This window comes from Eptesicus fuscus, chromosome 15, assembly GCF_027574615.1.
Source record: "Eptesicus fuscus isolate TK198812 chromosome 15, DD_ASM_mEF_20220401, whole genome shotgun sequence".
Lineage (NCBI taxonomy): Eukaryota > Metazoa > Chordata > Mammalia > Chiroptera > Vespertilionidae > Eptesicus > Eptesicus fuscus.
The window spans coordinates 4,597,204-4,610,122 of NC_072487.1; the positions used below are offsets into that span (position 1 = coordinate 4,597,204).

The 12,919-nt window shown below is 50.7% G+C and overlaps 2 protein-coding genes across 5 annotated transcripts; both read right to left on the reverse strand.

Annotated features, from left to right (window-relative positions):
• Positions 1 to 678: 678 nt before the first annotated feature.
• On the reverse strand, positions 679 to 3,594 carry LOC114227415 (spermatogenesis-associated protein 31E1-like). Of its 4 annotated transcripts, XM_054727235.1 has the most exons (5): positions 2,797 to 2,901; positions 2,627 to 2,690; positions 1,983 to 2,043; positions 1,158 to 1,731; positions 679 to 804 (listed from the first exon to the last, which is right to left on the reverse strand). In XM_054727235.1, exons 1-5 carry the CDS (start codon positions 2,821 to 2,823, stop codon positions 688 to 690), a joined length of 843 nt encoding a protein of 280 aa, XP_054583210.1. In that variant the 5' UTR covers positions 2,824 to 2,901; the 3' UTR covers positions 679 to 687. The 4 variants fall into 4 exon arrangements, 3 of the variants coding, with proteins under 3 accessions (XP_054583210.1, XP_054583208.1, XP_054583209.1); XR_008558298.1 differs by lacking the exon at positions 2,797 to 2,901 and adding an exon at positions 3,422 to 3,594 and having other exon boundaries at positions 679 to 1,731; XM_054727233.1 differs by having other exon boundaries at positions 679 to 1,731; positions 2,797 to 2,896.
• A 5,799-nt stretch (positions 3,595 to 9,393) lies between these two features.
• LOC129151643 (spermatogenesis-associated protein 31E1-like) lies at positions 9,394 to 12,329 on the reverse strand. Its single transcript, XM_054727232.1, has 4 exons — positions 12,137 to 12,329; positions 11,343 to 11,406; positions 10,699 to 10,759; positions 9,394 to 10,447 (listed from the first exon to the last, which is right to left on the reverse strand). Exons 1-4 carry the CDS (start codon positions 12,317 to 12,319, stop codon positions 9,397 to 9,399), a joined length of 1,359 nt encoding a protein of 452 aa, XP_054583207.1. The 5' UTR covers positions 12,320 to 12,329; the 3' UTR covers positions 9,394 to 9,396.
• Positions 12,330 to 12,919: the final 590 nt, after the last annotated feature.

Genomic DNA, 12,919 nt, shown 5'->3' on the forward strand with positions numbered 1-12,919 from the left:
CCATCTTCTGACAATGTGAGGATGGCCATCTTGTGGCAGCCATCTTGTGATGATGTGAGGGCACAAGGACCACCTAGGCTTTTATTAGTATAGATGTGTTTTCAAACTCAGCAAACTGTATATATAGGATATCTACATTTTACTGTTTATAAAGTACATTCAATACTAAAAAGAAAATAAATAATATTTTCTCTAAAGCCCACAAGTTTAAGGTAGAGAAAGCATGAGAGGACGGCCAAGCCACATCTTATACTTGTGTTCATCTTAACAACCCTGAATGTGTCCATTTGTCTTTGTAAGGGTGAACTATGGAGACAAGGTGTATTGAGGGAAGGGGGTAAGGGTGGGTGTGCCTCAGTGTGGTCAATCCCCTCATTGGCCCCCTTCCTTCTGGAAGCCAAGGCAGGCACTCGGGAAGACCAAACCCTATCCCTTCTCTTACCCCGCAGGGCACAGAGGCCACCAGCTCTCACTACAAAAATCATATATTTTGGAAACAAATTTGTGCTAGGAAGAAGGCATTAGTGTACACAGCATGTGCTAAGGAGAAAAAAAGCAGGATTTCTCTCTATGAACTGAAATTTTTGAAATTTCTTTTTATCAGGAAAAGCATGAGAAGCACATTGAGGTAGACCAGAAAAGAGAAAGTTTTAAAATTTTTATTATCATTTTTCCCATCACTATTTATCACTTCTGTGTCCCCCACCGGCCCATCCCACCGTCACCACTGTTGTCGTTGTCCTTGTCCATGAGAGGAGAGGCAACGATGCTGGTGTTGGGCGCACACAGGAGGAAAGGGTTTCCCTGTACAGAGCAAATGTGCTTTCTTGTACGTAAGTCCCATCAGGAAGGACATGCGCAGCGTGCTCTGGCCGACCCCAGGAGTCAGATCTTGCCTTGGGACAGGGTCTTGGGCAGCGGCGGGGTCGGCCTGAGGGCCCTGCCACCCTCGGCCCATGCTGGCAGTGTCTGCCTGGGGCCTCTGGCTCCCTGGGTGGGAAGGCCACCTTGCTGTCCCCAGTTGTGCTCCACCCGCTCTTGTTGTGGCCACTGGGGGTGGCGTGGTGATCACGGGCCACCCCTCCGTGGCAGAGAACGCCGAGGCGGCTGAGATGGGGACCTGCTGGAGCCTGGAGTCCTCCTTTGTGCCCATGTACCTCTGGGGCATGAAGTCCCGGGTGAAGTGCTGTGCCCTCCTCTGGGCCAGCAGCTGTCTGGAGCACGTGAGCCTCCGCAGCTCTGCTGTCCATCACCGATCTGCGTCTGCCTGGCCCCCAGCTGCGGGCAGTGGCTGCTGCAGGCGGGCCTCTGTGCTGGGGACCTTCCCGTCCTTTGCCTTTCCTGGGGAGCACCCCCTGCAGAAGGTGCCTCATCCTCGTCTTGAACAGGCTTTCTGCAGGGGCCTGTCCCTCCCACAAGCCCTGGCAGGACTGGCTTCTGACTGGCTCTGCTGATTTCTGATCCTGGGCAGTGCTCATCCCACTGGCTTGAGAGGCCCTCAGTGCTGCCGACCCCCCTCTGTGCTTCCCTGGATCCGGCCTCCTGTTGCCCTCCCTCTCCTCAGTGGGGACACACTTCTTGCTCTGTCTGTGACATGGGTCCTGAGGTCTGAGGGGCTCCTGCTGGCAGCGCCCTCCACTTGTACTGCGGTCATGGTGCTCCTGGGAAGCTGACTTGTCTTGATGGGAGCGCTGACGAAAGCCGCACTGGTCAGGGGGCCTCCCCAGGTGGCTGCAGGAGACAGAGGCACAGGCTGCAGCCAGGGAAAGGCAGACAGGCTGGGTAGGGTGGGCACCTGGGGCCCAGGGTCCTCCATGGCCCTGACCCTGAGTACCCAGTGCTCCTGCCATTCCTCACCCAAGGCCATAGCCACGCCCACCCCATGGGTCCTCCCAGGTCAGTGCAAGGCGGCCTGTAGCCCTGGGGTCACATCTAGATTTGGGACAAAAGAGAACCTAGGAGAGAAGGGCAAGATTCTTTACCTTCGCAGAAGACTAATCAATTCCCGAGCCTTTTGCAGGTACCGCAGGCACTCTCTGTCGTCTGAAAATCAGGAGACCAAGTCACATGGTGGACCAGGGCCAGGGGGTCTTACAGGAGGCTGAGTGCCATGGCCCTTTAAGAGTGACACCCTTGAGAGCTGACTCAGGATCCCAAGCATCAGGGTCAAGGCCACATAACCCCTGACAGCGATGGCAAGGCTCAGGACAGGTAGTGCTTTGTCATTTACAAAGTGTTTCCACATCCACTACACCCTGCGGCCCTCCCTAAGTCCCTGAGGGGGAGAAAGGACAGGGGCACCAGGGAGGGCTCTGAGCAAAGGTAAACAGCACGCCAACAGCTACACCTGGGGTCCCAGCTCCCAGTCCGGCACTACTGGTCCCCAACAGCCCAATGTCCCTCCTGGGACCCACTTCTAGGAAAGCACCCACTTCCAGGCCCTGAGGCTTCATTCCCAGCACGGGATCTGGGAAGCATCTGCCTTCTGCCTCCTTCCAGGAGCCTCCAGTGGCTCTGCTTCCTGAGAGACAGCTCTGCCGCTGGCACCCTGGGGACCGCCTGGCCTCAGGGACCGTGCACATGGAGGCAAAGCCTCAGGCAGGGCTGAGTGAGGGCAGAAGCTCACCTTTCAAAGCTCCACTTTTCCTCCTGCTCCTGCTCCTGCTGCTCCTCCTGGGCACCACTGAACGCTGAGACAGGAAAAACGAGGGGCTGGGACCCCATCTCACTCTCCTCTCTAGACCAGCGGCAGTCGCTCAGGGTTCGTGAACAATATGACGTTCCACAGTTACCTACCGGGCTCTCTGGTTCTTCCCCTTTCATTTGTGAAGTGCATTAAAATCATTTTATGTTTTTCTTCTTTGAAAAAGGTAAGGAATATTTCTATTGGAGACCGAGCAGGGATTTCTTCCATCACTGTTCCTCAGCTCGAGAAACACACACATCCTCAGACCTGCAGGCCCGCCTGGAGCTCCCTCAGGTAGGACTCTGCTTCCTGAGGCCACAGCCCACCCAGCCCCTGCTCAGCGGCCCCCAGAGGCTCCCTCGGATCAGCCCCACAGAGGGGAGGCTCGCTCAAGGCACCTGCCGAGGAAGGCGGTGGGGAACCAGGGCTCTGGGCCTATCCCCCACAGAGGCCCAAACCTTAGAATTCCATCCTTGGCCACTGGTCACTGTGTTTGGGGCCGGGCCCTAGAGGCCCCACCACACCTGCCTCCTGGTCGAAGAGCTCAGCATAGAAATCCTCCGCCTGCTCTAACCCTCCCCGCCTGGCTGGTTCCCAGCAGGATGAGCTTCTGTCCTTTCCTGAGAGCAGCTGCTCTCTCCTCCCATCACAGGAGTCTCCAATGGTCATTCAGAAAAGTGGGAATAAGGATAGAAAAAGGATCATCTCCGTTGGGTCTGGCCAAGGGATCCTTACCTTCCTGGTGTTTCTATGTTCCCTCGGTGGTGGTGAGGGTCCATCACTCTCGGAGCAGTGGGTGCACACAAGGAAGAGCAGCACCCCACACACGATGCCCACGATGGCATCGATCACCCAGCATGGACTGGATTGCTGCCAGGTAGCAATAGCTCTTTTCAGAGGACAGAGAAGGTTCTCCATGATCTGAATCGCACAGCTGCCCTCAGGCAATGGAGCACTGGCAGCCATGCAGGCCTAGTGGCCCAGGCTCACATCACAGCTGAGCCAGGTCACAAAGGGCTCCTGAGGCAAAGAGAGGGCCAGGAGAGGGAGGCTGAACACTGCCCCTCGAGCCCGCCCGAAGGCCCCATCCCTGTGCTCTCCTGGGCCTTCTAGGCCTTTATCAGTTTTCCATTGATTCCTCATGGAAGCCAGGCATTACCTGGTGTCTGTATCTCTTGGAGATCTTAGCATGAATCCACCAATCCCCAATGTCATCGCTGTTGAAAGTCTGAAGTGCTCTCTGGGGTTTTGGATATTTCACAGGGATTGATCTTCTAGAATCTCCTCTGTCTTCAACTCTGATTTTGTGGGGGGTTTTTCACCACACATATTTCCTTTTATTTCTTTTCTTGTGAGAACATTTAAGTTCTACTGTAGCAAATTAAAAAATATCAAATTTCTTTTTTTTTTCATTTTTTATTAAGTTATTATATGTGCACATATCTTACCTTTGGCTCCCCCCCACCCCACTCCCATACACACCCTCACCCCCCAGTGTTTTGCGTCCATTGGTTATTCTCACATGCATGCATACAGGAATACCAAATTTCAATGTTATCAGCTGCTAGAGCCTCAGGCCTCATCTTATAACTGGAAGTTGTCCCTGTGTGAGACCTGGCTCCACCATTTCCACCAAACCCAGTCCTGGCAGACACCTTTGTTTCTCTTTAGAGTCGCATGTACGTGACAATATGCAGTCTTTGTCTTTCTCTGGCTTATTTCACTTAGCATAGTGCCCTTCGGTTTCTTTTTCTTTACTTTTTTTTTAATTTAATAAATCTTTAATGTTCAGATTATTACAATTGTTTCTCCTATTTTCCCCCCATATCTCCCCACCACCCGGTTCGCACGCCCCCCCCCCCCCGTCCTTACCTCCCCCCAGCTTTCTTTATCCATAGGTGTATGATTTTTGTCCAGTCTCTTCCTGTATCCCCCACACAGACACCCCTTTCCCCCTGAGAATTATCAATCCACTCCCATTCTATGCCTCTGATTCGATTATGTTCCCTAGTTTATGTTCACTGTACCTCAGATTTTTAATTCACTTGACTTTTAGATTTAGTTGTTGATACATATGTATTTGTTTTTCATAATTTTTATCTTTACTTTTTTCTTCTTTTTCCTCTTTTTATTTTTTTAATAAATCTTTATCGTTCAGATTATTACAATTGTTTCTTCTTTTTTACCCCCCATATCTCCCCATCACCCGGTTCCCTCCCCGCCGTTGTCCTTATCCATAGGTGTATGATTTTTGTCCAGTCTCTTCCCGTACCCCCCACACCAACACCCCTCTCCCCCTGAGAATTATTAATCCACTCCCATTCTATGCCTCTGATTGTATTATGTTCACCACTTTATTCTGTTCCTCAGTTTTTTAATTCACTTGATTTTTAGAATCACTTGTTGATAGATATGTATTTGTCGTTCATAATTTTTATCTTTACTGTTTTCTTCTTTTTCCTCCTTTTAAAGAATACCTTTCAGCATTTCATATAATACTTGTTTGGTGTTGATGAACTCCTTTAGCTTTTTCTTATCTGTGATGCTCTTTATCTGCCATTCAATTCTGAATGATAACTTTGCTGGGTAGAGTAGTCTTGGTTGTAGGTTCTTGCTATTCATCACTTTGAATATTTCTTGCCATTCCCGTCTGGCCTGCATAGTTTCTGTTGAGAAATGAGCTGATAATCGTATGGGTGCTCCCTTGTAGGTAACTAACTGATTTTCTCTTGCTGCTTGTAAGATTCTCTCTTTGTCTTTTGCCCTTGGCATTTTAATTATGATGTGTCTTGGTGTGCTCCTCTTTGGATTCCTCTTGTTTGGGGTTCTGTGCGCTTCCTGAACCTGTAAGTCTATTTCTTTCAACAGGTGGGGGAAGTTTTCTGTCATTATTTCTTCAAATAGGTTTTCAGTATCTTGCTCTCTCTCTTCTGGCACCCCCAAAATTTGGATATTGGTACGCTTAAAGCCATCCTGGAGGCTCCTTATGCTATCCTCACACTTTTGGATTCTTCTTTCTTTCCGCCTCTCTGGTTGGGTGTTTTTTTCTTCCTCATATTCCAGATCTTTGGTTTGACTCTTTGGGTGCAGTGGTCTACTCTGTATATTCTTTATTTCAGACAGTGTATGCATAATTTCTGACTGGTCCTTTTCCATTTTTTGGTATTCTCATTTAGGTCCTTGAAGGTCTCTTCAAGTTTCTCAGCGGTTTTTAGAATTCTTGAGTAACCTTATAAATATGGTTCTGAACACTGTGTCGTCCATTAGTTTGCTTTCATCTATCTCTCCTACTTGTGACATACTGTGATGTCTCCACATTTTGGCTGCCTCCCTGTGTTGATGGAGTGGCTTTGTGTGGTCGGTGACCTATAGGGGCTGGTAGCTCAGCTTCCCCAATCACCCTAGGTGGTCGCTCTTGGTACTCCCCTTTGTGGGCTGAGTGGAAAGTCTTGGTGTAGTTAAAAGCCCTGATTGCTGTTGGTACACTGGGAGGAATTGACCTCCGGTCCAGTTGGTTGTGAGGGCCTGCTGTGTCTGTAACGGAAGAATTGCTGTGCTGGAGACACAGTAGGCTTTGGTGCTCACTGAGTCTGCCTCTTGAATGCGTCCCTTATGAGAGTGGTTGAAATCGGGTGTCGTCTCACACCGACCACTAGATACACTAGTGTTTGGATCTCCAATGGGGTGCAGGTCAGCTACTGTCTGAGTCCCCCCAGAATTAGCTACAGCAAGAACTACAGTTTTCTCCTCTTTGCTTGAGTGGTTTCGGAGCAGTCTGACTGGAGCTGCAGTTAATTTGGTTAAGCTGCCACAGAACAGGCCATTTATATGCAAAAGCCACTGTGTGGAGCCTGGGTGGGTTTGTAGAATGTGCAGGGCGGGGTCTCAGGGCGTCACTAGGCTAGAGCATGGCAAACAGCGATGGCTGCTGTCAGCCATCTCTGCCTTCCCGCATTTCCAAGTCCCCGCGCCCCGCGCTCCAGCGCAATAAACACTGATTGCTGGATGCACCTCTGCAAAAAAGTCACTCTCACTTTCCGACCCGATGGCTGAGAGTCCAGCTTCTCCCTGTAGGCGCCTGGGTCCCCCGGGTGTCCCCAGAATCTGGATTTCAGAGTGACCCGGAGCTTGTCTCCCTTTGGGTTGAAGAAAAGCCGCGCGCCCAGTCGCCTGCCACCAGCCCGATTCGCACGCCTCCGACCTCAGCTTTTCAGCGTTTGTGCTCCTTTCTCTTCTTAGTTGTCAATCTGCCACTCAGCCAGCTTTCCCATGCTTCTGGGTGGTCGACGTTTTGTCTTTCAGTTGTATTTTTGAAATTGTTGTGTGAGGCGGCAGTTTAGTTGTTTAACTTTGTCGCCATCTTGGTTCCTCCTTTGTTTATCGCCCTTCAGTTTCATCCATGTTGTTGCACATCTCAACCGATTTTCTGCAGGTAATAAGTTTTTTACCTTCATCTATGCAGAAGTAGAAGTTTATACTTATTTAAATTGTACTATTTAAGTTGTTATTGTTTTCATTAAACTTTGTTGTATAATCTCAGAACAACTGATACAAAACTTAAATTCATGATTTAATTTTGACGTTTAATTAAAATTAAAAACAGAACTGCCATTTGACCCAGTGATCCCATTTCCAGGAAGAGACCCTAAGAAGCCTGAAACTCCAATGAGAAAGCATATACGCACCCCTATGTTCAGAGCAGCACAATTGACAATAGCTAAGATCTGGAAACAACCCAAGTGCCCATCAGTAGAGGAATGGATAAAAAAACTGTGGCACATTTACACAATGGAATGCTATGCCTCTGAAAAAAAGGAGTATCTCTTAACCTTTAAAACAGCATGGAGGAACCTGGAGAGTATTATGCTAAGTGAAATAGGCCAGTCGGAGAAAGACAAGTATCACATGATCTCACTCCTATAAGAATCTATTCAACAGAATAATCTGAAAAACAAAATAGATCCAGACACATGGAAGCTTGCAACAGATTGAGGAATCTTAGAAGAAAGGCAGGGTGGGTAGGATAAACCAAAAAATTTATATGCATATATACATAAACCCATGGACACAGAAAACACTGGGGTGAAGGCCTGGGAGCGGGTAAGAGTGGGGAGGAGAGGGTTAATGGAGGCGAAGGGGAAGGAAGGACATCTGTGATATTTTCAACATTAAATTGAAAAAATTAATTGATTTAATTTAAAATTCATCAGCTAGAGGGCTCTAACAAAAATACCATGGACTTGGTTGCTTATAAAGAAGAGCAATTTGTTTATCACCATTCCAGAGGCTGGAAGGCCATGATAAGGGTGCCTGCATGGTCAGCTTCTGGTGTCTGGTAAAGGCCCCCTTCCTGGCTCATGGACAACCCACTCCTTTAATGTGTGCTCACATGGTAGAAGGGCTAAGAGAGGTCTCATTTATAAGGGCATTAATTCCATTGGTAAGATAGTGAATGATCCACATGACTGAGTGACTCTTACGTCCTAACTGTAGGCCTGATGCACGAAATCGTGCAAGGGGCTCGGCCCTCGTAGCCCTGGCGGCTGCTTCAGCCTTCACAGCCCAGGCTTCATCTGGAACGTCGTCCAGAAGGACGTCCAGAAGGTCGTTCGGCTGTCCAGTCTAATTAGCATATAATGCTTTTATTATTACAGATTATTCAGGTGTCTGACACAATAACTTGATATATGTATATATTGTGAAATGGTTGACTATAGGTCTAGTTAACATGCATCATCACACACAGGTACAATTTTTATTTCCTGTGATGAGAATTTTTAAGATCTGCTCTCCTAGTAACCTTCAAAACCACAGCGTATTGTGATTAACTGCAGTCACCGCGGTGCACAACAGCCAGGACGAATTTTATAATTGGAACTTCCTTATTTTGTGATAAGAATAAGTTCAGAAGTAAGTTCTGCTCTGTTGTTTCCATGGCACATTGGATTGCAAATCTCATGCCCTTTGGAGATTCACTGCTCTAGAACAGTGGTCTTCAAACTGGGATATGCATCCCGCTGGGATGTGCACAGACTTTTCATGAGATCGATTTAAGGAAATCAATTTCCCCATCTGCAACTTCCATAGGTTGTACAATCGATACCTCTTGATATTTATTTGCAAGAAAAGATACTTCTGGTGGAGGGTCTGCTTTCCTACTTCTACTTTCATAATCACCCTTCCTCCCCTTGCAAAGATTCCATCCGGAACCTCACCATGGGGCATAGTTCCAGCTTATAAATCTGCCTGGCAATCAAATGCAAAGATAATTCAGTAACTCCTTTGCAATTCAGTCACCATTCTCTTGACAACCCCTGAAGGCGTCCATTTGTCTTTGTGAGGGTGAACTATGGAGACAAGCTGTATTGAGGGAAGGGGTGTGCCTCAGTGTGGTCAACCCCTCAATGGCCCCCTTCCTTCTGGAAGCCAAAACAGGCACTCGGGAAGACCAAACCCCCTTCCCTTCTCTTCCCCCGCAGGGCACAGAGGCCACCAGCTCTCACTGCAAAAATCATATATTTTGGAAACAAATTTGTGCTAGGAAGAAGGCATTAGTGCAAACAGCATGTGCTAAGGAGAAAAAAAGCAGGATTTCTCTCTATGAACTGAAATTTTTCAAATTTCTTTTTATCAGGAAAAGCATGAGAAGTACATTGAGGTAGACCAGAAAAGAGAAAGTTTTAAAATTTTTATTATCATTTTTCCCATCACTATTTATCACTTCTGTGTCCCCCACCGGCCCACTGCACTGTCACAACTGTTGTCGTTGTCCTTGTCCACGAGAGGAGAGGCAACGATGCTGATGTTGGGCGCACACAGGAGGAAAGGGTTTCCCTGTACAGAGCAAATGTGCTTTCCTGTACGTAAGTCCCATCAGGAAGGACATGCGCAGCATGCTCTGGCCGACACCAGGAGTCAGATCTTGCCTTGGGACAGGGCCTTGGGCAGTGGCGGGGTCGGCCTGAGGGCCCTGCCATCCTCGGCCCATGCTGGCAGTGTCTGCCTGGGGCCTCTGGCTCCCTGGGTGGGAAGGCCACCTTGCTGTCCCCAGTTGTGCTCCACCTTCTCTTGTTGTGGCCACTGGGGGTGGCGTGGTGATCACAGGCCACCCCTCCGTGGCAGAGAACGCCGAGGCGGCTGAGATGGGGACCTGCTGGAGCCTGGAGTCCTCCTTTGTGCCCATGTACCTCTGGGGCATGAAGTCCCGGGTGAAGTGCTGTGCCCGCCTCTGGGCCAGCAGCTGTCTGGAGCACGTGAGCCTCCGCAGCTCTGCCGTCCATCACCGATCTGCGTCTGGCTGGCCCCCAGCTGCGGGCAGTGGCTGCTGCAGGCGGGCCTCTGTGCTGGGGACCTTCCCGTCCTTTGCCTTTCCTGGGGAGCACCCCCTGCAGAAGGTGCCTCATCCTCGTCTTGAACAGGCTTTCTGCAGGGGCCTGTCCCTCCCACAAGCCCTGGCAGGACTGGCTTCTGACTGGCTCTGCTGATTTCTGATCCTGGGCAGTGCTCATCCCACTGGCTTGAGAGGCCCTCAGTGCTGCTGAGCCCCCTCTGTGCTTCCCTGGATCCGGCCTCCTGTTGCCCTCCCTCTCCTCAGTGGGGACACACTTCTTGCTCTGTCTGTGACATGGGTCCTGAGGTCTGAGGGGCTCCTGCTGGCAGCGCCCTCCACTTGAACTGCGGTCATGGTGCTCCTGGGAAGCTGAGTTGTCTTGATGGGAGTGCTGACGAAAGCCGCACTGGTCAGGGGGCCTCCCCAGGTGGCTGCAGGAGACAGAGGCACAGGCTGCAGCCAGGGAAAGGCAGACAGGCTGGGCAGGGTGGGCACCTGGGGCCCAGGGTCCTCCATGGCCCTGACCCTGAGTACCCAGTGCTCCTGCCATTCCTCACCCAAGGCCATAGCCACGCCCACCCCATGGGTCCTCCCAGGTCAGTGCAAGGCAGCCTGTAGCCCTGGGGTCACATCTAGATTTGGGACAAAAGAGAACCTAGGAGAGAAGGGCAAGATTCTTTACCTTCGCAGAAGACTAATCAATTCCCGAGCCTTTTCGAGGTACCGCAGGCACTCTCTGTCGTCTGAAAATCAGGAGACCAAGTCACATGGTGGACCAGGGCCAGGGGGTCTTACAGGAGGCTGAGTGCCATGGCCCTTTAAGAGTGACACCCTGGAGAGCTGACTCAGGATCCCAAGCATCAGGGTCAAGGCCACATGACCACTGACAGCCATGGCAAGGCTCAGGAGAGGTAGTGCTTTGTCATTTACAAAGTGTTTCCACATCCACTCCCCCCTACGGCCCTCCCTAAGTCCCTGAGGGGGAGAAAGGGCAGGGGCACCAGGGAGGGCTCTGAGCAAAGGTAAACAGCACGCCAACAGCTACACCTGGGGTCCCAGCTCCCAGTCCGGCACTACTGGTCCCCAACAGCCCAATGTCCCTCCTGGGACCCTCTTCTAGGAAAGCACCCACTTCCAGGCCCTGAGGCTTCATTCCCAGCACGGGATCTGGGAAGCATCTGCCTTCTGCATCCTTCCAGGAGCCTCCAGAGGCTCTGCTTCCTGAGAGACAGCTGTGCCGCTGGCACCCTGGGGACCGCCTGGCCTCAGGGACAGTGCAGATGGAGGCAAAGCCTCAGGCAGGGCTGAGTGAGGGCAGAAGCTCACCTTTCAAAGCTCCACTTTTCCTCCTGCTCCTGCTCCTGCTGCTCCTCCTGGGCACCACTGAACGCTGAGACAAGAAAAACGAGGGGCTGGGACCCCATCTCACTCTCCTCTCTAGACCAGCGGCAGTCGCTCAGGGTTCGTGAACAATATGACCTTCTACAGTTACCTACCGGGCTCTCTGGTTCTTCCCCTTTCATTTGTGAAGTGCATTAAAATCATTTTATGTTTTTCTTCTTTGAAAAAGGTAAGGAATATTTCTATTGGAGACCGAGCAGGGATTTCTTCCATCACTGTTCCTCAGCTCGAGAAACACACACATCCTCAGACCTGCCGGCCTGCCGAGAGCTCCCTCAGGTAGGACTCTGCTTCCTGAGGCCACAGCCCACCCAGCCCCTGCTCAGCGGCTCCCAGGGGCTCCCTCGGATCAACCCCACAGAGGGGAGGCTCGCTCAAGGCACCTGCCGAGTAAGGCGGTGGGAAACCAGGGCTCTGGGCCTATCCCCCACAGAGGCCCAAACTTAGAATTCCATCCTTGGCCACTGGTCACTGTGTTTGGGGCCGGGCCCTAAAGCCCCCACCACACCTGCCTCCTGGTCGGAGAGCTCAGCAGAGAAATCCTCCGCCTGCTCTAACCCTCCCCGCCTGGCTGCTTCCCAGCAGGATGAGGTTCTGTCCTTTCCTGAGAGCAGCTGCTCTCTCCTCCCATCACAGGAGTCTCCAATGGTCATTCAGAAAAGTGGGAATAAGGATAGAAAAAGGATCATCTCCGTTGGGTCTGGCCAAGGGACCCCTACCTTCCTGGTGTTTCTATGTTCCCTCGGTGGTGGTGAGGGTCCATCACTCTCGGAGCAGTGGGTGAACACAAGGAAGAGCAGCACCCCACACACGATGCCCACGATGGCATCGATCACCCAGCAAGGACTGGATTGCTGCCAGGTAGCAATAGCGCTTTTCAGAGGACAGAGAAGGTTCTCCATGATCTGAATCGCACAGCTGCCCTCAGGCAATGGAGCACTGGCAGCCATGCAGGCCTAGAGGCCCAGGCTCACATCACAGCTGAGCCAGGTCACAAAGGGCTCCTGAGGCAAAGAGAGGGCCAGGAGAGGGAGGCTGAACACTGCCCCTCGCTCCCGCCTGCAGGCCTCATCCCTGTGCTCTCCTGGACCTTCTAGGCCTTTATCAGTTTTCCATTGATTCCTCATGGAAGCCAGGCATTACCTGGTGTCTGTATCTCTTGGAGATCTTAGCATGAATCCACCAATCCCCAATGTCATCGCTGATGAAAGTCTGAAGTGCTCTCTGGGGTTTTGGATATTTCACAGGGATTGATCTTCTAGAATCTCCTCTGTCTTCAACTCTGATTTTGTGGGCGTTTTTCACCACACATATTTCCTTTTATTTCTTTTCTTGTGAGAACATTTAAGTTCTACTGTAGCAAATTAAAAAATATCAAATTTCTTTTTTTTTCATTTTTTATTAAGTTATTATATGTGTACATATCTTACCTTTGGCCCCCCACCCCACTCCCATACACACCCTCACCCCCCAGTGTTTTGCGTCCATTGGTTATGCTCACA